General features: G+C 39.3%; 1 protein-coding gene across 1 annotated transcript; it reads right to left on the bottom strand.

Annotated features, from left to right (window-relative positions):
- Window positions 1–4668: 4668 nt before the first annotated feature.
- On the bottom strand, window positions 4669–5094 carry LOC115523899 (cytochrome b-c1 complex subunit 7-like). The gene has a single exon (XM_032594695.1). It carries the CDS (start codon window positions 4897–4899, stop codon window positions 4669–4671), a length of 231 nt encoding a protein of 76 aa, XP_032450586.1. The 5' UTR covers window positions 4900–5094.
- Window positions 5095–27170: the final 22076 nt, after the last annotated feature.

Genomic DNA, 27170 nt, shown 5'->3' on the forward strand with positions numbered 1-27170 from the left:
TCTCAAAATAAATAAACATTAAAAATAAAAAATAAAAAAATATGGAAATAACTTGTGCTCTTTTGTTGCCCAATTCATTTGAATTTCTTTTGCTACACCACTGTCAAGTACTTATTTTACCTATAATGTGGTAACTTAGCCCATTCACAAATCTGGATGAAGATGAAGTGTGGCCATGTAGTAAGTGACCTGAATTAGGTTGATAGGGAAAACCTAGGAGTGAATTGATACATTGGTCCCCAAGTTACAGTAACTATAAGACATATTTTTTTGCAAAGTAATATAAATGTATTTCTCTGCTTTTTTTTGAAAAAAATGAGGGAAGCCCCAAATTCTTTAAAATAATAATTTTAGCTTTAGTTAATGTCCACCAGATGGCACCAGTGCACACTAAGTACTTATAAAATCGGAAGCATTATTCTCACACTTCTCTTAAAATCTTAAAAATGTATTGTCCATGTAATTAAGGAGGTAATTCTGAATCCCTACTAATTAGTCTTCAGGAAACTTTTTCTTTTTTCTTTTTTTTTTTAAATTTTTTTTTTTTCAACGTTTATTTATTTTTGGGACAGAGAGAGACAGAGCATGAACGGGGGAGGGGCAGAGAGAGAGGGAGACACAGAATCAGAAACAGGATCCAGGCTCTGAGCCATCAGCCCAGAGCCCGACGCGGGGCTCGAACTCACGGACCGTGAGATCGTGACCTGGCTGAAGTCGGACGCTTAACCGACTGCGCCACCCAGGCGCCCCAGGAAACTTTTTCTGAGGCTCTAGGTTGGGTGAGGTGTTTTGCTGTGTAGTCCTATAGCTAATAGCATTCACCTAATTGCTCTAGAATTATTTACTGAAGTCTGTTTCTTCCACTTTAGGTAGAGATGGGGGCATTTTTAGCCTTAGTAGGCCCTGAATAGTGAGGCTTTCATTTATTTTTCTAATAGTCATTAAGTTATGAGTTAGAGCTAGGTTTGGGAAGTAAAATCTAAAATGTAGACTACAATTTAAACATAACTTTCAATGCTTACAAAATCTACAGTTTGGGAAAATAATGGAAGTAAATATTTCATTGTTTTAATTGTATATATTGAATTGATGATGAAAAAAATAGCAATCATTATCCATCTCATTCACTGGACTGAGCTAGAAATCCCATTTCCTTTTGGGAAATGAACATAAGAGAAATTTACAAGCCTTGAAAAATGGATTTATGAATTAATATGCCCAAGCACCATAAAAGTGACTTCCAAGCAACAGCTTGGACTCCAAATATTAAACTTTCATACCATTCATCCTGAATGGCAGTAATGAAACTCAGTCTGTGTCTGTGATGTCTGGGTGTCTTAGAAAAGTTTCCATGAGCTCCCGCTTTCTTGTTTTTGGAGAGATGACATTTTTTCCTGTATTATCAATACATTTGAGATAGAGCAGGGACTGGACTCACCTTCCCTCTATCCTGACTGCAAAACCCAGGTTCCTTGATGGCGCAAACACTATGCCCTTTGACAGTACATCTTGCAGGAATGTGGAAGCAGGATGCTTACCAAAGGAGAGACTTGACTATGTGAAGACTGGTGACTACCAAACCAGTCTATACCTAGGTGGGCCCCAGTGCTAACCTTTCACCAATTTTTTCCCTCTTTATAATACTAAAAATCACACCCCGGGGTGGAGATTTAAAATGCTAATGAGACATGAGATGCATGAGGAAGCATATGCTACCCATTGTGCCTGTGTGCCCAACTTTATGTATCTCGCCCTGCCCCTACATGCTTAGCTTGCACTCCTTTTCTGTCTTAGCCATTTTGAAAACTTTCCCTGGCCTTTGGGAATTCAACCTGAAGGACCCTTTCCTTTGTGCTATCTCCCTTGTGCTAGAGCATAAGCCCCAATAAAAGTCTTTTCCTGAAATTTCTGTTTGGTGCCAGTCTATTACTATTGCTTGGAAAGCCCAAGGACCCAAGTGTGTAACAAATTGAGAGGTCCAGCCAAGCATCAGACTTTCCTGGAAAACATATCTCCGGAGCCTTCTTACTGATGTTCACTTGTGGCAGGTTACTTCATAGGCTTTCTCTATTGAATCTTTTTTTTTTTTTTTTTTTCAACTTTTTTTTTAAATTTATTTTTGGGACAGAGAGAGACAGAGCATGAACAGGGGAGGGGCAGAGAGAGAGGGAGACACAGAATCGGAAACAGGCTCCAGGCTCAGAGCCATCAGCCCAGAGCCTGACGCGGGGCTCGAACTCACGGACCGCGAGATCGTGACCTGGCTGAAGTCGGACGCTTAACCGACTGCGCCACCCAGGCGCCCCTGAATCTTCTTTTTAAAAAATGATCGATACCAATATTTCCCAAAGTGTGATTAGTGAAACGATAGTCTTCCTAGACTGACTTTCTTGGGAAAGAAAAGTGTTCTGTTGTTAAGCAAGAGAAAAAAAGTGTTCTGTTGTTATATATTCTGCTGTTTCCTTCTTTATAGGTCACATTGTCATGTTAAAGACTGTAACAGTGATTCTCAATGGAGTGGTACTGTCCCCTAGGGAGTATTTTATAAATTATAAATTATAAATTTCTGGGAGTGTTTTATTGTCATACTGATTGGCCTAGAGGTTATGGACACTAGCTAGCTTGCATTGCACAGACAGTCCCACAAAAGCAAGAATTATCTCTGGCTGTCTGGGACTTACTCTTGTCATTATTGTCATATAGCTGAAAAATCTGTTTATAATTAAGCTGAGGACCTACCTCCATTTTACATGTAAATACAAAGTAGTTTTGATTTTATAATAGACACTGAATGTCTTAGGACTATAATGAATGACGATGTCAATCAAGGGAAGATTGTATTTTGTTTGGAGATTTGCCAAGAATTATTTATTTTAGAAAAGCACATCGTGAGCAAACACAACTGGTTGTATTTGAGTCACTGATGCAGCACAACTTTGTAGCCCCGTTTGAACTGTCATATTCACGTGATTCTCCATACAAGTGTCTGACTTATGTCTTTTGGTTTAGTTATTCCCAAGAATTTATATATTAAAATCCATAGTTTGTTGTTGGTGGTCCTTTTGGAAATTGTTTATGTAGGATATGTCTATGAATTTTGTTTCAGGGTGTAAAGGAGGTGTTACAAAGATAGACGTTTTCACCAAAGGCATATTAGATCTAGGGTTCGGGACCACTATCCTAAGTAGAGAAATCTGGTGAATTTTCTTAACCCAGCATTTGCTAAGCTAATTTGATAATAGAACCTTTTTTTGTGTATAGTATCTGTTAACATTAGAGAAAGCTATAGTAATTCAAATCCTGTCATTAATGAAACTTTATAGTACTTTATACTTTTCACAATGCTTTCACATGCCTTATTTCAATTTATTTTCACATGAGGTACTTAGCATAGGTTTTCTCTATTCGTTCTGAAGACGAAGTAAACCAGGAGAATTCAGGTGACCCACCCTAGGACACTCAAAGGTGTGTGACAGAGCCACAGACAGACGAGAGGCCTGATTCCGATTCATGCCCTTTTTTCTACATCTGATGGCTCTGGGAGTTTGCCAGTCCCAGCGTAGGGTTCTCTCCATTTCTCCACGCTTCTGTGGCCAGGAAGTAGGGAAGGAAAAGGTGGAACCATGTCAGAGCAGCACTGGGGCAGGTGAAGCTTTCCACACTAAGGGAGCTGACTGTCCAGTCTAAAGTCCACCAGCTTATTTCCCCCGCTTCCTCCTTCTTGCTGTTTGCCTTTCAAGTTCACCACCTTTCTTGTATTTCTAGATCAAAAGGGTGATCAAAGGAGAAAAAGTGAAACTGCAGCTCACTGGTTAAAACTGCTGGATGGAATGTGGAATTTGTGATTTAACATTGCTTTCTCATTATCTTCTGTTCTTCCTGGGGCTTATGGTTAGTATTTGCATCACCAATTCTTGTTGAGATTATAGACCTACAGGATGTCTATTCTAAAAAGGAAATAATAATGACAAACGGCTTTTACTACATGTCAGGCATCATTCTAAGTGCCTAATATACGTTAATTTATGTAATCCTTAACAAAAACTTTGTGAGGTAGGTAATAGTATTATCTCCATTTAGATGAGGAAACGGAGGCAGAAGAGGTTTAAATCACTTATTCGAGGTTATACAGCTAGTAAGTGATAAAAGAAGGGTTCAGTACTTTGCCCCAAGTGGTTCAGCTAGTAAGTGGCAGAACTGAGATTTGAGTCTGCACAGTCTGGCATCAGAGAAAAGCTTACGGATTACCAAAGAGGTAAACTGTGGTAAAGTCAGAATATGACAGATGGAATCTTGTGGTTTTCTTTTAGAATGAGTGTTGGGAGAACTTCTATTGAAAACTTACAATCAAGTTTGAGCTTTGTTTTTTAAATCTAAAAGGAGTGTCAGGGTATAAGAGGTCTTACAAGGAAGTTCCTACCTGTAAGTCTCAAGTGTCATACTCTCTTAAATTCTATCATTAACATATCAAACCTTTGAGTTTTCTTTGGGTTCAACTGTTAGATAATTCTTAAAAGACTAATGTATTTGTTTTTAATAATTACAATAGACATTTATTTAAAGTAATAACATTTGCAGCTCAAATAGTTCCAAATTGTACATTTTGGGTTTACCCAACTTCTTAAAAATATTTGAGGGCAGCTGCAACCACAGATATCAACTCCATGATTATTTATTTGCCCATTCTTCTCTTTCCCGAATAACTTCTTTCAGATATGGTTCAAGGTAGAATTTATCCTCCTTATATTTTGTCCACTGCTCTTTAAGCAAGACCTGGTGCCTCATGGTCAGGTCCAGTGCTCTCTTAATGCGAAACATCCTGTAGTTATAAAGGTTCTCAGGAAACCTTCTTATGGCCTCTTTCACATCATCATTCTCATATGTTGTATCATCTTGCATTAGTCCCAGTTTATTGAACCCTGCAGCATTGTAATACCATTTTCAAATACCCTCCAGCCACTGGCTTGATGCTGCAACCGCAGGCCAGCTCCCCATTTTGACCCGAGACTCTTAAAAGACTAATGTATTAAACTAAATGACAAAGGTCGGTGACTTAGTAGTTTTGAGCAAAACTAACCAAGTGAACCTAGAGTCTACTGGCCAGCTAACTTCTTTCCTTCCCTACTCCTTTCCTCTGTTCTTTGGTTTTGCTTATGGCTGCACTCCAAGTAATACCAGCAGCTTGTAAGTGTCCTCAAAAAATAGATTTCAAAAGAGGAGCAGGACATTTTTATTTCATGCTTGCTGCCAAGTTTCATTAAGCTGTTTTGCTGGATTTTCCATTTATTCCTCTGTGATTTTGGTGTAAATTTATTACCCAGCCAACATGTGGGCCAGTGCTTCTTTTCAAGCTTATGCTAATTGATAACAGAAACCAGAGCTGGAAGTTGGACAAGACAAAGCTGCAAATGGAACACCGGGTGGTGAAGGGGGCACATATCACGTCTGGAGATAATGGTAAGCATGCTGGTGACCTGAGGTGAGGTACAGTGGGTGGGACCGGCCCAGGAAACACTGGAGACCAGTGGGCACGCACTGAGGGAGTGCCTGCTTGCTCAGGGTTGGGCACTGGGCACTTTGCATACAGTGGTAAACAAATTAAAGACCTCGCTGGCATCCTTCCTGATTCCTGAATTCAGATTTTAAAATAAGGCAATATATGGAATTTTCTAAAAGTCTCTATTGTGATGAATTGTTCCTCAGAACTCCCTAACAGCATGTCTTACCAACCTTAACATACACTTACCAAGTTGTGATTTCAGACAAGCCTGATGTAAAGTTCATTTCTTTTATATTCCTCTTACTACATACAAAAGGAAACACACACCATAAAGAGAAGAAAGATGATTATTTGTTTCAAACGCTACCACAAAACATTTTCATAAAGTATGTAGTAGGTATTAAGGTGTTAGGTGCTTTGAGTACTGAGCAGTTAGCTATAGAAATTTGTCACCAGAGAAACTCAGCTGGAAAGCACCTTGCAGATAAAATCTGGAAATGATTGGATAAAATCATTAAAATCAGTAAAATGAGTGGATCACAGTGGTTTTCTTGGTGGCCACACAATCAGGATTAAGAAACCATGGGACTGGGAATTAGTCTTCTTGGGCTTGACTCCTGCTTTGCTGTGAAACAGTGGGAGGTCCATGTTAGCCTGTCTGTTAGTGTCTCACTGGCCCACCTCACCAGGGATAACAAGCATTATATATAATGATGAATGGGAAAGTATCTTGGAAATTGAAACTTTGTACTATTTAAGATACTGTTGTTAGTTGTTAATTCTAGTTCATAATATAATTTTTTTTTCTTCTTCTTAAATAGGCTCCATGACCAGCATGGAGCCCACGGTGGGGCCCAAACTCATGACATGAGATCAAGACCTAAACCAAGATCAAGAGTCTGACGCTCAACCGACAGAGCCACCTGGGCATCCCTAGTTCATAATATAATTTAAATGAGGCTCATTTATTCTTTGCAAATGGATTCTTTCCTCTATTATGATAATACTGTTGATAATATTTATATATTTATTTCAAAGATTTTATTTATTTTTTTCAATTTTTTTTTTTAACATTTATTTATTTTTGAGACAGAGAGAGACAGAGCATGAGCAGGGGAGGGTCAGAGAGAGAGGGAGACACAGAATCCGAAACAGGCTCCAGGCTCTGAGCTGTCAGCCCAGAGCCCGATGCGGGGCTCAAACTCACAGACTGTGAGATCATGACCTGAGCCAAAGTCGGACGCCCAACCGACTGAGCCACCCAGGCGCCCCAAGATTTTATTTTTTTAAGTAATCTCTACACCTAACATGGGGCTTGAAGTCACAACCCCAAGATTAAGAGTCAGCATTCTCTACAGACTAAATCAGCCAGAAACCCCTCCTTTAAAAAAAAAAAAAAAAAAAGATTTTATTTTTTTAAATGGATAATACTTAATTAACAGAAATGTGATTTGTCCACAGACAAACAGCAAGTAGCAGTGCTGCAGCTGGGGCCCTGATGAAGTTTGGGGAGATCTATGAATATCCTGATTCACAGCCTGTGGTACTTTCCTAGAGTCTTCAGGTTAGCTGCTTGGGGTCTCACTTCCTGTTTAATTATGTATAACTGGCTTCTTACTCTGTAGAGTTACTATTTTCTAACTAGTCAAGAGAGATAACTTTCTGGCTTTAATACATCCCACCACATTTTTACTGGTCATGGACTGTTTCTTCCCATATGGGCATCAGTATCTGGGTCCCAACCTATATCCTACTGATTTTATAGGTACTGCAGGTAAAAAGGTATCCCCTAGTTTATGTCTACATCCGTATGTACAGACCAGCCTAGGTCTTCAGGGAGGCTCTATTTCTGGTGGTCAGAGGAGCTGAGGAAATTGCCATAGGAGGTATCTTCTTGGAGTGACCACAGAGAGCCAGCCATGCTCTAATGGCTCAAATGGTTCCAGGCCCTCTCTGAAGAACCAGAATTCTCATCTGGCTTAGATCCCCAGGGCCTGCAGAATAGCCCCGAAACAGCTGAGGGAACCTTAAAACTGATCAGTGTCAGACATTTTCCAGGCTGAGCTGCATGGATCGTTAGTCAACTTTGGGGGAGAGTTGCAATTGTCATAAACCTTGTGCTCCCAATATATGACCCCAGGGTTCTTCTAGGACATCTCGAATATATCCTGGACTCTCTGTGATAGAGACTACTTGTTCGCAATTTGCTGTCTACCAGAGAGGCACTAGCAGCCCTGAACCTGACTCTGTTGTCAGGCTGGGGCTTTTCCTCATAGAGTCCTAATATGGTCAGCTCATCCTTGTTATAAGTTTCTTTAAAATACTTCATATTTGAAAGCCCAGCTCAAATGTCACTTTCTTTTCCTATAGGCTCCCAACGTGAACATAATAAATTACATATGTATATACATCCTATACCATACAGTGCTGTGTGCCCATAGTACTTTATCCATACTTGTAGTGGAATTCTTAACACATAGTGTCTAAAATGTGTCTGCCTTTGTGCTTAAAGGGAGCTATAAACTTCTTAAGAGGAAAGACTACATGTGACTCATTTGATCTATTTATATATTTGCAAGGTCTCACATCATGATTGGAACATTCATGTTTATTGCCTTAAATTCTTTTCAAGGACAATGAGATGGAAATCAAAGATAGTACCACTCTTTTCCTGATTAATTATTTCAACACATTTATCAAAACCTACTAACATGTTATACACCGGCCTGCCATGAAGAAGCAGTTATGAATAAGATGCACATATGATTCCCCTATAGGGAGCTTATAGTTGGGTAGTCTTCTCTATTGTCATGCCTTGTTGTCCCTGATAAATCAATTGTTGCTTCTGGTGGTGGTGAGCTAAGCCAGACTGTTCCTTCTCACTCATCCAGGACATGGACATGTGTTGCTGATGCTGGTGGTAGAAGCAGCAGTGAGCAGAATTGTACCCTCCCCTTCTGACTGTGTTCATGATAATTGTGGCATGACCAATCATCATCTACTCTTGCCTGCTCTCCCCAAAGGGAACTCTGGATAAGTTCCGTAGCAGTGGATAATGACAGATTGGACCCTGGGAGCCTAGGCTTGACATCCTGGAGTAAAAACTCTGGGTGGATGGAGCCAGAGAGTAAGGAGGGTATCAAATCCAAGAAGCCAAGTCCATTTCAAATCCAAAGGGCAAGCATAGGATAGAAAACAGGGGGCCGTTTTAGTTTAGAAAACTAGAGTTCAAAGTTTAGAGGCAATATTGGACAGAGATGAAGCTGAAAGGTAGGAATGGAGCTGGAGGTTAAGAGCTGGTTGATGTATCCAAGAGTTTTGTGGTAAAGAGGTAAGATGTCAATAATTTTCTGTTCTTGAATTTCTCAGCTTGCTGAGAGATAAGGGCTGGGCTGTTTGGAGGGTGATGTCAGCTTTATGGCTGAATAAGATGCCCATAGTTTGTGTCCTTCTCCCAACAACAACAATGTAGCATCCATCAGAGTGCCTTTGTAGAAGCTGTGGGATCCAGTACCACATGCCACAGGATCTGGGAGGAGTCTTTGCCCATCCATACATCACGTAATAGGCATATAGATGTTGGTCCCAGCTGTGGACTGTGAATTGGCTCTAGCCCCTTTTGGGCTGCAGTCCAGGAGCCCCCATAAAACAGTCTTCAACAGTCACCCACAAACAAAAGAGCCAGGTTTCCAGTGGAGAAGTTCCAGCACACCATAGAAACAAAAAAAGCATGAGTTTGGATGCATTGGAAGGGGTGAGAGGGACAGTTTGATTTTATCTGTATCACTTCTACCCCAAGGCAACACAGCTTAGGGCCAAGAGAAATCTTCTTGGCCTTTGATCTCTCCTGTAGAGGAAAAGGAATGTGTGGGTGAGCATCTGGCTTCCCCAGCTGTGTGGGACACTGCCAAAGAGGCTCATTTCTCTCTTCTCCATCCAGAGTACTGAGTCATGAGCTCCATGACTGAGGGGGGCAGGAAAAGTTGGAAGAGCAACAATCTGAACTCTTGGAGAGCATGAAAGAGATGTGGATCCGACTGTGTCACAGATTCAACCAAGAAGACTGCCCATGAACCACTAAGGACTCTTTGCTAGTGGATTCCCTCAACTGGCCCATAGGTATCCCCACTGCCTCAATGCCCCACACTGTGAGTGCATTTCTTAGCATAAACCTTACAGGCCTGGAGAGAGTGGTATGATATATTCAAAGTGGTGAGAGAACAAAACCTGTCAATCAAGAATTCAGAAGGGTACCTGGGTAACTCAGTCAGTTAAGTGTCTGACTTCAGCTCAGGTCATGACCTCAGGGTTGGTGAGTTTGAGTCCCACATCAGGCTCTGTGCTAATAGCTCAGAGCCTGCAACCTGCTTTGGTTTTTGTATCTCCCTCTCTGCCCCTTCCCTGCTCGTGCCGTGTCTCTCAAAAGTGAATAAACATTAAAAAAAAAAAATCAGAAAAGGAGAGATAAAGTCTTTCACAGACAAACAAAAGCTGAAGAAGTTAATCCCCACTAGACCTGCCTTACAAAAAATGCCGAAAGGCGTTCTTCCAGCTAAAGTGAAAGGATCTAATTAGTAACATGAAAATAGACAACACACTGGTAAAGCTAAGCATATGGTCAAATTCAGACTAATACTGTAGTGGTGGTGTGTTAACCACTTTAGTATAAGATCAAAGGACAAGAGAACTAGAAATAACTATAGTTAGTATAATTTGTTAATACACAATATAAAAAGAAGTAAATTGTAACATCAAAAACAAAAGGGGAGGGGTAGAAAGGTGGACCTTCTATGTTGCTATAAGTTTAAAATGGACAGTTTTAGTTACGAGATGGCTTATGTACACATCTTGCTAACCACAAAGCAAAAACCTGTAGTAGATTCACAAAAGATAAAGAGGAGAATCAGCAAATACCGCAGAAAATCAATTCACAAAGGCAGGCAGAAAGAAAGGAAAAAAGGAACAGTGGAACTACAAAACAGCCAGAAAGCAATAAATAAGGTGACATTAGTAAGTTCTTACCTACAATTAATTATTCTAAATGTAGGTGAATTGAATCCACCAGTCAAAAGACAGAGAGTGGCTGAGTGGATAACATAACAATACCCAACTATATGCTACCTACAAGAGACTTTCCACTTTCAGAACACACATAGGCTTCAAGTGAAGACATGGAAAGAGATATTCTGTGCAAGTGGAAACCAAAAGAGAGCAGGAGTAGCTATACTTGTATCAGACAAAATAGACTTTAAGCCAAAAATGGTAACAAGAAACAAAGAAGGTCATTATATAATGAAAATAGGTCAATTCATCAACATGTTATTATAATTATTTATGTCCTCATCACTGGAGCACCTAAATACAGTAAGCAAATACAGATCTGAAGGCAGAAATAGACAAAATGATACAATTAATAGTAGGGGACTTTAGTACCCTTTCAACCATGGATATAGACAGAAAATCAGTAAGGAAACTCCAGACTTGAACTATACCTTAGACCAAATGGATCTAACAGACATATACAGAATGTTTCACCCAACAGAAGTGCAATACACATTCTTCTCAAGTGCACATGAAACATTCTCCAGGATGGATTATGTGATAAGTCACAAAACAAATCTTAGCAAATTTAAGAATATTGAAATCTTAAGTATCTTTCCTGACCACAATAATATGAAACTAGAAATCAATAATAAAAGGAGGAAAGATGGAAAATTAACAAACATATGGAAATCAATATGCTTGTGAACAAGCAATGGGTCTAAGAAATCAAAAGCAAAATTAAAAAATATATATCTTTAAACAAAAATGGAAACACAACATACCAAACCCTATGGGATGCAGTAAAAGTAGTTCTAAGAGGGAAGTTTATAACAATAAAGACCTACATTAAGAAAAAAGATCTTGGGAATGCAAGCTGGTACAGCCACTCTGGAAAACAGTATGGAGGTTCCTCAAAAAATTAAAAATAGAACTACCCTACAACCCAGCAATTGAGCTACTAGGCATTTATCCATGGGATACAGGTGTGCTGTTTCGAAGGGACACATGCATCCCCATGTTTATAGCAGCACTATCAACAATAGCCAAAGTATGGAAAGAGCCCAAATGTCCATCGATGGATGAATGGATAAAGAAGATGTGGTATATATACACAATGGAGTATTACTCGTCAATTAAAAAGAATGAAATCTTGCCATTGGCAACTACGTGGATGGAACTGGAGGGTATTATGCTAAGTGAAATTAGAGAAAGACAAAAATCATATGTCTTCACTCATGTGAGTACTTTAAGAGACCAAACAGATGAACATAAGGGAAAGGAAACAAAAATCATATAAAAACGGAGGGGGACAAAACATAAGAGACTCGTAAATATGGAGAACAAACTGGGGGTTCCTGGAGGGTTGTGAGAGGGGGGATGGGCTACATGGGTGAGGGGCATTAAGGAATCTACTAATGAAATCATTGCTGCACTATATGCTAACTAATTTGGATAAAAATTTAAAAAAATAAAAAAAGCAGAAAATACCCACCCAAAAAAGAAAAAAAGAACTATCTTTATCTGATTTCACACCATAAGCAACTACAAAAAAGAATAAACCAAGCCCAAAGTTAGCAGAAGAGGGGAAATAACAAAGAACAGCAGAAATAAATGAAATAAAGACTAGAAAAATAATAGAAAAAAGTCAGTGAAACTGATTTGATTTTTTAAAAAGAAAAGTGATGGAGGTGTTAATTAATGCTACCTTAGTAATCACAGTATATAAGTGTATCAACTCAACGTGTTGTACACCTTAAACTTACACAATGTTTTATGTCAATTCAATGGTGCCCAGTCTTATGGGTGCAAGAGAAGAATTGTAAAGCGTAGCCCTTGTCCTTTAAGGAACCTATTGCTTAGCTGTGAGAAAAGAATCACACTTAAAAAAAAAAAAAAGAATGGAGTAAGATGGGGTTGAATTTAATTAAGAATCAGAAGACTAGAGACCCAAGTGGAAAGTGGCTGGGCTGGTGTGAGCTGAGGGCATGGGATGGCTTTATGGGCCTTGAGGCACAGGCTCATTCACAGCCATCAATTTATGCCACACAGTTCTTTCTCATGTTGGGAACCTCAGTGAGGTCTGTGCTCAGGCCACAATTTACACGAAGAAAGATAAGGTTAACAGTAGGATGCTCAGAATGCAGCTTTAGTCCATTCAACTTTTTTTCCCCCCTAAAATACCTTATAAAGAAATCTCATTTATCATAGAAATATTCTTAGCTCTCCTACTTCAACCATGGGAAAGCCAAGAGCTACCCAAAGCTCTTTGTTTGGCCTAAAAGTGTATAGTAATGTCAGCTGCTTTGATGTTGGCATTTCACCACAAGTGGATGACACAGGTCAATCTGCCTTTGGGACTGGGAGAGTTTCCCAGCTCCACCTGGAGCCTGACTCACCTCATTGACCTCTATTGCTCTTTTTGTGGCATGTTTTCCGTTCTGCTAGATTGCCTTTCGCTGACTAAAAAGGTGGTTGCTCACCACTGAGGCTTGTGCAGGCACGTAACTGTTAGTACTAAGCAAGAGCCCCACGTGTCCTGGTGTCTCTCCCCAAGTTCTGCACATTTAACACTTGCCTTTGTGTTAGGAAGCATGGAGTTCCTTTGATGCATAAAATAAGATGTTCTCATTAATAACTGGCTTCCCTGTCCTTGCTTTGCTGTCAGGAGAGAACTGGATGATAAAACCTATGATTTATTTGGACTGGCTCCATTAAGAACTGACAGAGTGATGATTTGATTCCAGTAATGCTTTATTCTTACTCCATGTTTTGACTATTCTATCTAGCTGCGCCCCTGCTGAAAGTGACTCTTCATCACTAATTCTGAACTCACCGAAGAGTATAAAACAGTACATGTCACCTAAAATCTCAGTGGAATTACCTCTGTTATCAAAAAATTTCATAAGACTTTCAAACTCTTTCTCAAATTATTATGAGATGATTGAAAAGTCCAGACAACTTACAGGTTCACTTTTTGACTGACTTACCGTTACAGGTGTTTCATAGGGACCATGCAATTGACTGTACAGTGATTAATTTGTTCATTGATTTTATTCAACGCGTGTTTATTGGAAGTTAACTCTGCCATGCTCTGTTCTGGGTGCTGGGAATGGAGCAGTGAATTAAACAGAAACCTGCCTTCATTTAGTGGAGGAAAATAGACAAAAAACAGAGGAAATAATGTGATTGGTTCTTTGAGCATGAGGAATGTTCAGAAGAAGGACAAAAATGAACTGGGGCAGGAGATAAAGGCTACTAAGTTTGTGGGAGAAGAATAGGGAAAACATCTCAGTTTATTTTAAATAGTGTTGTTTGGAAACTCACTGAGAAAGTGACATTAGAGCAAAGACTTGAAGGAGGGTTAGGAGTGAGCCACATGTGTGATGGGGGAAGAGTGTGCCAGGCAGAGGATGCAATGGGTACAGGGGTCCTATGGTGGGAAGTATGCTACGTTTCAAGCCAGGCTGATGGTAACTTTAGAACACACAGGCACAGGGCTGTATGCATGCCAGACGCTGCTTTATATCCATTATCTCATTTAATCCTCCATGTTTCCCTAGTCCCCATTTCTAAAGGAAGAGACTGAGGCACAGACAGTTTAGATAACTTTCCCTAGATTACCTAGCTGGAAAGTGGTGGAACCCAGGAAGTCTGGCTCTAGCGTCTCTGTGCTCAGCCACACTGTTCTGCTGCCTGATATTTAAGCATATATTTGCAGATATGAGGGCGCTGCTTATCACATTGTACTGTGCCACTTTGCTTTCAGGATAAAATATTTTCCCAATCTTAATAGTGGCATTAGTTATGCTGGTCTTGAGCCACTGGTTTATTTCAATTTAATGAACACCGTGATCTGTGACAATTGCTGCTCATGATTTTATGTTAGCCATTGAATATTTAAAGGTCCATTCTTTTTTTTTTCTTTCTTCATGTTGTATTTTTTTCTACCATAATAAACTACCTTAAATCCTTTTAGTTTTTTATGACTTTTTAAAATTTTATTTTAGAGAGTGTGTGCGCAATCAGGAGAGGAGCAAATGGAGAGAGAGTATCTCAAGCAGGCTCCACACCGAGCATGGAGCCCAACACAGGGCTTGATCCTATGACCCTGGGATTATGACCTGAGCCGAGATCAAGATTTGGACACTCAACTGACTGAGCCACCCAGGCCCCCCTTATATCCTTTTAGATATAGGGAATGGTGAATGAATAGAAATACATTTATTTTATTATTTTTTTAATTTTTTTTTATTTTTAGAATTTTTTTAAATGTTTATTTATTTTTGAGAGAGAGAGACACATTGTGAGCGGGGGATGGTCAGAGAGAGAGGGAGACACAGAATCTGAAGCGGGCTCCAGGCTGTGAGCTGTCAGCACAGAACCCAATGCAGGGTTTGAACCCACAAACAGTGAAATCAGACCTGAGCTGAAGTCGGATGCTTAACCAACTGAGCCACCCAGGCGCCCCTAGAAATACACTTTAAAAGAAGGCTCAAGGTACTAAGCACTTTGGTACTGAGAAGCACCCTGGAAAAAGCCACCTTCCAGCTTGGCCTTGCAAAACTGGGATTCCCATTTCTCCATTCTCCCAGCCATGGCCTTTCTCCCAGTGCTCACTCAGGGTTCCCTCTGGAGCTGACAGAAGAGTAAAGATGCAGACTTCTCTCTGAAACCACAGCCCTGACGAATGCAGTCTATGTGGCAGTTAGAAGCAGGGACTGAGATCAGACAAACAGTTCATACCCTGATCACCACCTGTCTGGTAGCTGGGTCCTTAGCATCTTCACCTGTAAAATGTAGATCAAAATTAGTGTGTACCTTTTAGAGTTGTGAGGATTTAAATAGGATAATGTTCACATGTAAAGTGCATAGTACAGGGCTGATGCAAATAAGCTCTATGGAAATCTTAGCTGTTATTACTATTAGTTACTCCCTTAAAAACAAAACACCACTGGGCTTGGTTGACATCTGTCTCCATTTTATCCTGTCAAATGCCCCGTGGGGCCTCTCTGTGGTACTGGCTCCTCACATCTTGGATCCCAAAATGAATATGGCCTGTTGGAAACCAAAACAAATACGAATAGTGAATGAAACTAAAAAGCACAGCCAGATTCCAGCTTACTAAAAGCCTCAGCCATGCTAAAGATAGGGCTTTGGTGGTACCTGGGTCGCTCAGTCAGTTAAGTGTCCCAACTTTGGCTCAGGTCATGACCTTATGGTTCATGGGTTTGGGCCCCATGTCAGGCTCTGTGCTGACAGCTCAGAGCCTGGAGCCTGCTTCAGATTCTGTGTCTCCCTCGCTCTCTGCCCCTCCCCAACTCATGCGTGTGTGCTCTCTCTCTCTCAAGAATAAATACACATTAAAAAAAAATTTAGGGGCGCCTGGGTGGCGCAGTCGGTTAAGCGTCCGACTTCAGCCGGGTCACGATCTCGCGGTCCGTGAGTTCGAGCCCTGCGTCGGGCTCTGGGCTGATGGCTCAGAGCCTGGAGCCTGTTTCCGATTCTGTGTCTCCCTCTCTTTCTGCCCCTCCCCTGTTCATGCTCTGTCTCTCTCTGTCCCAAAAATAAACGTTGAAAAAAAAATTAAAAAAAAAATAATTAAAAAAAAATAGGGCTTTGAAGAGATGCCAGAGAAGAAAGCACAAGGAGAGGGGCTGTGTCGTAAGTACCTCTGCTTTGTAAGCTGGTCCTCCTCCCCCAAACCCCTTTCAGTTGTTCAAGAAAAGTCAAGGCTTGTCACAAAATTGGCTTTGACTTTTTTAGGATTACTTCAAGTTCTGCAAGAAGAAAGTGATTCTACGAAAGAGGCTTAAAAAGTCCAATTAAATATTTCATTAATTGTGTTAGAATAAAAGAAAGACTTTTTCAAACAGCCTTACATGCTGTTTGTGGAGTGATGTGGTGCTGTGGGAAGAACATATGCATTGGGCCTGACTCCCAGCTGTGCAGTCGCAGGCTTTAAGAACTTCAGTCAAGGCCACAGGGTCCTCATCTGAAAATGGAAATATTATCTACCACACAAGGCTGTTGACAGGATTAAGTGGTATGGCTGTGGGAAATCTGGCAGGTAACAGACTTTCAAAGATGTTAGTCTGATTTTTTCTGAAGCCTTTTCTTCATTATTTTACTTTGTGCCACATCATTAGAACTGCTTAATTATTCAGGATTTTTACATCTAGTTTGTGGATTATCAAAGCCCTTTGCTAATAGGTCTGTCTCTTGCTGACTTTAAAAATTACAATGTAACTGCCTGTTGGCTTGTCAGTTATGCAAACTAGATGATTCAACATCAATATTGCCAAATGCCTCAGTAGAATGATTTTATGAAAAACTTTGAAACTATAGTTAATGGAAATTTATTTTTTTTTATCTATGGACAGATTTTGCAAGTTGATAGTTTTCTTAATTTTAAGAGTTATTTTTTTCTGATGCTGCAGTGATCACAAAAATATGAAGATAGAATAAAATCACTCATAATTATTTTGCCTAGAAAAAAACACTACTAACTTTTAATTTTTTTCCTTTTTTAAAAGTGTTTATTTATTTTTGAGAGAGAGAGAGAGAGCTCATGTGTGTGACTGGGGGAGAGGCAAGGAAAGAGGGGGAGAGAGAATTCCAAACAGGCTCTGCACTGTCAGCATAGAGCCTGACGCAGGGCTTAATCTCACAAACTCATGAGATCACAACCTGAACCGAAATCAAGAGTCGGATGCTCAACCGGCTGAGCCATCCAGGCACCCCTTAATTTGTTTCCTTTTTATATGCATAGTTCTTTATATGACTTTTCCCACCTAAAAGTATATCATAAGTCTTTGCTGTATTGCTAACATTTAAATTACTTCCATAATGGATATACTGTGATCTTCATAATTATTTTCCTAATTAAAATATTAACATGCTCCAAAACTACTCTGCAAAAAATGTTTTGGAATGTAAGCCGTTGTCTGCATTCCTGATTAGTACCTGACGATAAATTTCTAGAAGTAAAATTATTGGGTCAATCTTAAGCTATTTATTGCTATGTAACGTGTTCTCAAAACTTAAAACCCAGTCCCTTAAAACAATAGAAATCATTCATTTGCACACAATTTTGCCATCTGGGGACAGTTTGCCTCACCCTACATGATGTTACCTGGCTGGGGTAGCTTGACTGGGGCTGGAGGATCTACTGCCTAGGAGACTGTCTCGAATGACTGACAAGTTGGTGCTGGCTGTCGGCTGGGGCCTTTGCCCTGACCTAGGTGGTCTTCTCCATTGGATTCCAAATGGGGGAGGTGGAAGCTGCCAGGCCACTTAAAGGCTGGGCATGGAACTGGCACAGGGTCTCTTCCAGCTTGCTCTCGTGGTCAGAGCAGTCCCAGGCCAGTTTCCAGAGAGTGGTTAGACCACATCTCTTTCTGAGGGGAGTGACAAAGAATTTTTGGTCATATTTAATCTATCATAGTCAAAGAACACATTGTCGAAGGATCTTTATACGCATCACCAAATCATTTCCAGAAAAGTTGTAATGGTATGCAGTTCCACCAGCAGTTCTTGAGAATGCCCATTATCACACTAAACAACATTAAATATTGAAATTTTAGGGACGCCTGGGTGGCTCAGTTGGTTAAGCGTCCGACTTCGACTGAGGTCATGATCTCGCGGTCTGTGAGTTCGAGCCCCGCGTCGGGCTCTGGGCTGATGGCTCAGAGCCTGGAGCCTGCTTCCGATTCTGTGTCTCCCTCTCTCTCTGCCCCTCCCCCGTTCATGCTCTGTCTCTCTCTGTCTCAAAAATAAATAAACGTTAAAAAAATAAAAAAAAATAAATATTGAAATTTTAAAAATCTCTACTTATTTAATATGTAAAATGTGAGATCTCATTGTTTTACTTTGAATTTAGGTGATTATTAGTGAACTTTGATATGTTTGATAAAAATATATATTTCTTTGGGAACTGCTCATTTTGTGGGCCATTTGTTTATGTGTTAAACATAAATTTATATAAGTCTATTTATTACTGACAATAATAAGGTATCATATTCATTATAAGTATTCCTTTCATTTCTCTTAATTAAAAATCAAAAACCTTTCCCTCTTAATTGAGAAAAAATTAGAGAAAACTATTTCCTATTAAATTAACATGATTCTACCAGATCACATAAATCTTTCACCTTATTAAATTAATTTGATTTTCATGAGAGTCTGGCAGCAATGCATTGGTCTCAAAATAATGGCATATATTATAATAAAATATTTTTAATCAATGTAAGTTTTACCTAACATGTTAACATAAATCTAAGAAATCATATCATTTATTAATTATCTTCATTTTGGAGGGACTAAACCAAAAAAGTTTAGATAAGTTTATCAGAACAGAAATCGATGAGTAAATGTGTTTTCATCCCTTAATTTTCTCATTATCTTTTAGCAATCTCGTGGGCAAGCTCCTTACCCACTCTGAGTCTCAGTTTTTCTAACTGCAAAATGGGGTTATAATAATATGAGGCTCAGAGAAGATATTTGTGAGGGGCCTAGTACAGGCAAGGCACGGCATGTTGTGGACACCATCATTCTTTGCTTATTCTGTTCTTTCTCATGAACCAAGAAAGACCTTCCTATTAGAATATCAGAGTCAGTTCTCTGAATGGCTTTCCAGGCCAGGGTTTGCGTTTTGGGAATGCTATCACTTAGCTCACCCTCAGAGTCCATTACTCACAGGTTGGTGTTTCCACAGAGTATGTTTTGCCTGTGGTGCAAATCAGGCGCCTGTTCCAAACAGCACAGCACTATTATCAGGGCGCAGTGAGGGCAAATGTCTGTGGGACACTATGATACAGTCCCTTGAGAATAACCCTTTGGGAGCTTCTCAGAGCAATCTGGTGTCCAGTCTTCACACTCTGAGGGTTCCATATTTGTATTATGACTAATAATAGTTTTTACCTGCATGGCGCTTGACAGTTTTCCTAGGATTTCCACGTGTTTTGTCTCCTTTGATCTTCATAGCTATCCTAGGAGGCCTGCAGGTCAGGTCATATTACTTCCCTTTTATGCATGAGGAAGTCAAGGCTTGGAGGGGTTATGACTTGTCCAAAGTTACAAAGCTAGCAAGTGCCAGGCCCAGTATCAAATGGCTCCTACAGGCCCCATCCAGAATTTTCCCATTGGATAGTGTGCTGCCTAATTCTCCACCATGGACATTTTAGCAGGTGGTGCTGGGATGAGATATACACGATGGATTTGTCTCCCTGTCTTCCATTACATGGGTGGGAGAGTGTCATAGTCAATGTGGACTGTAGAGTCATTGTTGGATCCTGGCTCCATCTCTTGTTAATTATGTTGTTGCAAATTATTTAACCACTCTGGGCCTCAGTTTCTCCATATATAAATGAGAATAACACTGGTACCCAACTCATAGGAGTATTGGAGATTTAAATGAGACTGTCTATGAAAAACACTAACACAAAGCCTGACACCCAAATGAACGTTAACTAAAGCCCCTCTTCCTACTTGGTGTGATCAGAGAAAGTGAAAGCTTACCTTCCAACAAAATGTCTGCACAGCTGGCCTTTTACTATGCTTTGGACTTCAGGCATTGGTTTCAGGAGGGCATTGTTGTAAAAGAACCATTTTCCATAGGCACCTGCCCTGCACTGCACCGAGCATCTTCAGCATCCTCAACCACGTTATCACAGTTAATCACACTGGGGACAGGTAAGTATTGATTATTTCCAAAAAATAAAAAAAATCACCCATTAACTCTTGTTAACATTTTGGTGTATTCTTTGTCTATCTTGTATGACCTTTAAGAAACTGGAACTGAAGGAGAGCAGAATATGCCACCCCCAAAAATACCCTTTTGGCATATTGGTTATTTTGAATTAAAGTTACCTAAAAGATAGCTAGCTGGCACAAGAAGGGCATTCTGACCCTCCTCTGTCCCCCTGAAAGCCACATGGAAGTTACTTTTCCTGTACCTCCTGTACCCAAAGGATAGAAGGCACTCTTATCACTAGAGATAGGGAATTTAGGGCCAAGAAGGCTGCATTAACAAAACTAGTTGTTTCTTCACTAATACCCCAAGCTGAAACCCCTTTATCTTGTCGATTCTTCACAAATTTATCGTTTCCTTGTCTGAAAGGTATAAAAGTTTCCTGCTTTGGTCACCTCTTTGAGTCTCATATTTTTTATGGGGCTCTCATATGTACAAAATTAATTTTTTTCTCCCGTTAATCTATCTAATGTCAATTTAATTATTAGGCCAGCCAAAGCAGCAAGAAGGGAAGAAGGAAAAAGTTTTTTACCCGTGTAGTTTCGGTGCCTAATGTGGAGCTCTCCACTGGCTGCAGCCGCTGAGAGGTCCCGGGACCTGTGACAGGAGCCAGCAGAAGGTAAGAATTCTTACCATGCCAGTCTTCCAGTTCTTTGCCTGCAGAGTCTGGTAAGTGACCACTCTAGAGTGGTGAGAGTTCTTTCCTTTTTCTAAATTTAGATTAGCAGGAGAGAAAATTTGTGTGAACTAGTTCCTCGGGTATAGCAACTCTGGTAAAAGTTTGTTATGAGCACTCTTGTTTTTTATTGATCCTTTTTCTCCCAGAAATGGTCATTGTTTTCTTTTGTCTCTGTCTTTCATGTCATTTGTCACAACAAAGAAAACCATAGAGCAGAACACAGGCATGAGTCCTATAAGCCTGTTATTTGAGCCAGCATCACAGACTGGTGAGTTCACAGTTCTCACCAGACCAGCATCTGTTTAGACAAGCTTTGCTGGGGGTCACCAGATAAAGTTTTTCATTCATCTTGTTCTATGTCCTCAGAGCTTGGCTTTGTAACTAGTGAGACTATTCTGTTTGGTCACTGCCAGCCAGAAGATACACATACCAGCTTGCATTTGGTGGCCAGTTGAATATTAGGGTTCTGAGGCACTCAGTTACAAGCAGTACTTTCTTTGTCTGGCCATGCCAGTTCTTAGGGGAGTTTGTCATAAGAGCTTCCAGCCCATAAGGGGCCTTTATTGTCTGAACCTTTGCTGTCTTGTTAGTGCTGGAAAAGTCTCATTTTAGTAGCGCTTGTGTAAGTCTGTAGCTGGAGTCATCTCATGTTCTCATGGGAAACTGGAGACACCATTTTCATTACACCATTCTTACTGCTTGTGACCCCGAGTCTTTGCTTTCTTAGGCTAACTCTGGGGGTGAACTTTCTGGGTCTGATGAGTGCTGCATCTTTTGTACTCTCTTTTGGAACGCCTCTTATGTCTTGTGTGCCATAAAATTGTTATTGATTTGAGTGACTATTGAGATGGATATAAGAGCTTACTTGTCAATGATGGGTCCTTGGAATTGGAAAACTTCTGTATTTGAAAAAAGTTTTAGAGAGCTCTCGTTCTGAAAAATTGTCCTATTCGTACCTATGGAAATATCAAATTAAAAAGTGGATACGAAGAAGTATAATGGTTAGCCTTAGGGACTTCCTTAACAAGATGGAGGAACAGAAATTAGACTTAGGAAAAAGTTAAAATCCACATTCAACATAAATGCCCCTTCTTAAAATCTAGCTCTATTTCTTCAGCAAATTCCCTTAGCTCGCCAAACTCCTCCACCTTCCCCACAAAATCCCTTAAACACCTGGCTACCTGTTTTAACTTCTCTTCCCCTACCAGATTTATAGAGAACACTCCAGCCTAATCTTTAGGTCCAGGGCATACAGGTCTCTCATGTAAATGCTGAAAGCCAGGAAGTATATTTAGCAAAAGCAGCAGGAAGTAAATTTAGCAGACTTGTTTTGCTGTCCTTTCAAACTGCCCCTGCTTTCCAGGTCTCTATGATCAGGCTCTGCCAGGCTCAGGCCTTCCTATGCAATATCCTTTGCAGATGTATTTTGGAATCCTCCAGCCCCACCTGAAGAATTCATGTCCTCTGGACAGTAACTGATCTTTTAAACTATAAAGCCCTTTTACCTCCACTTTCAGAAGATACTACCCAATTTCGATAGAAATTAGATTAGTGGCCATTTACAACCTCACTCACAAGAGCCTTGATTAGCTACAAAGGTGTTCTTTTCACCCTTGATTGTACTGTAGTTAACAGACAAGTCAGATGGACCCCTGGAGAAAACCCCTCTCAAAGAGGAAACACATGACCAGAATTTCTCTCAAGCCCTCCTATGAATGATCAGGAAATGGAGCAGCTGAAGGCTACTGTTCAGGGGCTGATAGAAGCAGTAGTTGAACTTTTCCCACTAAGGGGAACTGGTCTAAGTTTGAATTGTATGTTGAGAAAGAAGGAGGGCATCCAAAGGCCTTTGTTGAGCACTTTATACAGATTTTTCAAAGGCATACTGCACTAAGTTCTGAAGCTCTAGAACATAGAGATCTTTTAGTTTCTGCCTTGGTAGGAAAATTCCTCCCTGATATCAAAAAGGCAAATTCAAAACAATGTGATTGGGTGGGCTAGTCAACCTCTAAGCATTATAATGGGAGAAGCTATCCAATTCTTTGAAGATAGCCATCAGGAAAGGAGAAAAAAAAGGAGTTGAAATTAACAATTCTTGATTTGCAATTTGGATATTTAGAGAAAAAAAGCATAACTCTGAGAACAACAAAGTCCACAGAGAGTCTTTCCTACTTGCCTCCAGACATTTTCAAATGTAAAAAATCAGGACCCTGGAAATGCAATTGTCCTGCACTTTAAAAAAAGAAATTTAGAGTCACCTGGGTGGCAAATATTGGGGTATCCTTGTCTATTATCTGAAATTTAAGGTAAATACTATTTAAGTAGGCTTCATGCCAAGCACAGAGTCCAACAGAGGGCTTGAACTCACAACCCTGAGATCAAGACCTGAGCTGAGATCAAGAATCAGACACTTAACTGACTGAGCCACCCAGGTGCCCCTAAGGTAAATACTACTTAAATTTCTCTCTCTTTTTTAAAATTAAAAAAATATATTTTTTAAAATTGTATTTATTTGAGCTCAAATTGAGCAACTGAGCATCTGTTGATTTCAGCTCAGGTCATGATCCCAGGGTCATGGGATGCAGCACCCCATTGGGCTCCATGCTGAACATGGAGTCTGCTTGAGATTTTCTCTCTCTCTCCCTCTCTCTCTCTTCCTCTGCCCCTTTCCCCAGCTTGTACTCTCTGTCTCAAATAAATAAAATGAAAAATGTATATATTTTTTTAATTTAAAAAAAGAGAGAAAAATTTAAGTAGTATTTACCTTAGGGGCACCTGGGTGGCTCAGTCAGTTAAGTGTCTGATTCTTGATCTCAGCTCAGGTCTTGATCTCAGGGTTGTGAGTTCAAGCCCTCTGTTGGACTCTGTGCTTGGCATGAAGTCGACTTAAATAGTATTTACCTTAAATTTCAGATAATAGACAAGTATACCCCAAAATTCCTGAGATAAAACTTGCATTCTTTCTCTGTCCCTTGAAGATGTGAGTCTTACCATATCTTTGAAATGTAAACACCATAGGAGATAACTAAAACACTGTCCATAATCACATGAGACTGAAGGAAATAAAGTGTGTGTAGGAGGTTTTTAAAAATACAATGTGCAATGAAATCTCCCTTGTTCAAACTCTAGTCTACAGCTTTCATAAGATTACTTGTCAAGGGCAAATACAAATCTTAAAAGTCTTCTCCACAAATAGTAAAAAAATTAGCCACATGAGTGGGTAAACTTACCTTATTCCAACTGCCAGAAATACAATTTGGATTCAACTGTTATTTGTAAACTAGTGGGTTTTGTATTATTGTACCTGATTCATGGCTAAAGTTTTAGAGTGAAAGCTCTAAGTTCTCAGTTTGTGTCTGCCCTGTGTGTTAATTTATGTATGTTTATCCACATATGTTATAAATGTGTGATTGATGTTTCCTGTCTGCAAATGGTATTACCAAAATTAATTTGTAGTAAAACCCTATTTAATTGGCTTAAAGAAAGATAAGCACTTATCAAATTAAATATTTCTAAACTCTCAGAAGTGTAATAGAAATCAACCCACGTACTTTCAATTTCATGTCATCTGGGGTAGCTTTGGTAAATAAAACCTAGTTTAAGTTAGTTGGTGTAATTAAAAAAATGAATGTCTTTAGAGTTATTGGCATTTAAAAACAGTTAATGGTACTGTATTTTAGGTTTACTAAAAGTCAAATAAGCTCATGTTATCCCTGTTACAAAATTTGTCAGCAAGAAAAATAAGTTAAGATGATGGCTAGCTGCTTTAAAGTCTTATGAAATTTTCAGTAATCTAAATATGATTATTAAGAATAAGTGAATTAAATAAATGTAAGGAAGATAAAAATGTTTAAGTGAACTTTCAATAATAATCATTAAAAATTTTTTAAATATTCATTTTTGAGAGAGAGACAGAGTGTGAGTTGGGGAGGGGCAGAGAAAGAGGGAGACACAGAATCTGAAGCAGGCTATAGGCTCTGAGCTGTCAGCACAGAGCCTGATGCGGGGCTCAAATTCACGTACTGTGAGATCATGGCCTGAGCTGAAGTTGGGTGTTTAATCGACTGAGCCACCCAGGCACCCCAACAGTAATTATTTTTTAATGATACGTCTATGTAAATTTTCTTAAATCTCTTTGACAACTTAAACTCTCAAAGTTTTGCTAAGTTAAGTATAAATGATGGAAATTCATTGAATATCTAGGTCATTTCTAAGTAAGGTAAAATACAGAAACATTAATTATTGAGCATAGGTTTATATACTTTTGGCTTCTTATTGCAGAGATACTAAACATATTTGGATCTACCAATAAACATGTCTTATTTCACATTAAAAAATTGTACTTCAAGAAAACATATGCTTCTAGAGGTTATGAAATGCCTTAATGGGTTTGACAATCTACAGAATACTGGTATAATAGTTCACAATTGCTTACTTAGTTTTTACTAAAAATAAATGTTTCTAACAGTTAAGAATTCTAATTAATATATAAAATAGTAAGGAAAAGAAAACTATGCAAGCAAAGAAAGATGTGTTTTGGCTAAGAAAAGGTATGAGACATGGAGATGTATTTTTGTTAAGGGAAAAAGTAGTATAATAGCTCGTTGCTTAAGAGAAAAAGAGAGAAATAGAGAGAAGGAAAGACAATTTTTCCTGTATGGTCATGCTAGCTAAAATTGAATATATTTATTATAAGCTTTTTTTGAAATAAGGTCTAATATCAATAGTGTATCAATAGTGTACTTATGTAAAAAAACACTTAAATTTCTTTTGTCTGCTAACAGGACAGTTTTCTTGGACTATTGGTCTGCTTTTGATAAGACTGTAGAAGGTTTTTCTTTATCCTTTAAGAAATCTGCCTAGAAGGCAAAGATTTTGTGTTTTGTTTTAATTTCCTCACGTTATGTTCCCTTTATGAGGTCTTTGATTACTTAAAACAGAGTCTTCTCTATTAAAAGAACTAAATTTTTTTCTACTATATAACTTTCTGTATTTTCCTGCAAAGTCTTTAGTTGTTTTTAGTTGTCACTTTGGTTAAATGAATAACTTAATGTTGTTCCACACTAACCTGTGATACTTTAATCAAATGTTTAAAACCTACTGATATTTTTGACAAACTTTTCCCAAATCAAATTCCTTTTTTTTTAAAGTTTATTTATTTATTTTGAGTGGTGTGGAGAGCAGGGGGGTTGAGAGGCAGAAAGAGAGGGAGAGAGAGAAAATCCCAAGCAGACTCTGTATCTGCAGTATGGAGCCTGACATGGGGCTCGAGCCTGGGCTCGAACACATAACCCTCAAGATCATGACCTGAACTGAAACCAAGAGTCAGATGCTTAACCCACTGAGTGAAGTCAAACTCTAAGTGAAGTCTTTTTGACCTTGAGCTTACTTTGGGATTTTGTAGAGGGTCCCTGGACCATCTTGAAAGATATATTCTCTCTCCTTGTAAAGAAGAGAGTTGATAAACTAATTGGAATTATTTGATATGTTAAATTACATTGGAAGCATTATTAAACTAGAAGTGATGTTAAATCTTCTTTGTGTTGTATTTGTATGGATATAGATTATTATTATTTAAAGTTTATTTATTTTGAGAGAGAGGGAATGAGAGAGGAAACACATGGGAATGGGTGGGGAAAGAGCAGAGAGAGAAGGAGAGAGAGCATCCCAAGCAGGCTCTATGCTGTCAATGCAGAGCCAGGCATAGGGCTTCAACTCACTAACCATGAGATCCCAGACTTGAGCTGAAATCAAGAGTCCCAATGCTTAGCTGAATGAGTCACCCAGGTGCCCCTGTATGGATAGATATTATTAATATATGTTCCAGAAATTGCAGGAGTGCCTGGGTGGTTCAGTCAGTTTAATGTTCCACTTCAGCCCAAGTCATGACCTCGTGCTCCATGAATTCGAGCCCCGCATCGGGCTCTGTGCTGACAGCTCAGAGCCTGGAGCCTGCTTCCGATTCTGTGTTTCCCATGTCTCCCTCTCTCTCTGTCCCTCCCTTGCCCATGCTCTGTCTGTCTCTCAAAAATAAACATTAAAAATTTAAAAAATATACACATATATGTTCCAGAAATTGTATAAAATTTTAAAAAATATGATAGGTAATGTTATTAGTCATAATTGCATTTATCATCTTAAAATGTTGTGTCATAGAAATAAATTACCTTGTTGATTGCATCATAAAAAATTCTCATCAG

The sequence above is a fragment of the Lynx canadensis genome, chromosome C2 (assembly GCF_007474595.2).
Source record: "Lynx canadensis isolate LIC74 chromosome C2, mLynCan4.pri.v2, whole genome shotgun sequence".
NCBI lineage: Eukaryota > Metazoa > Chordata > Mammalia > Carnivora > Felidae > Lynx > Lynx canadensis.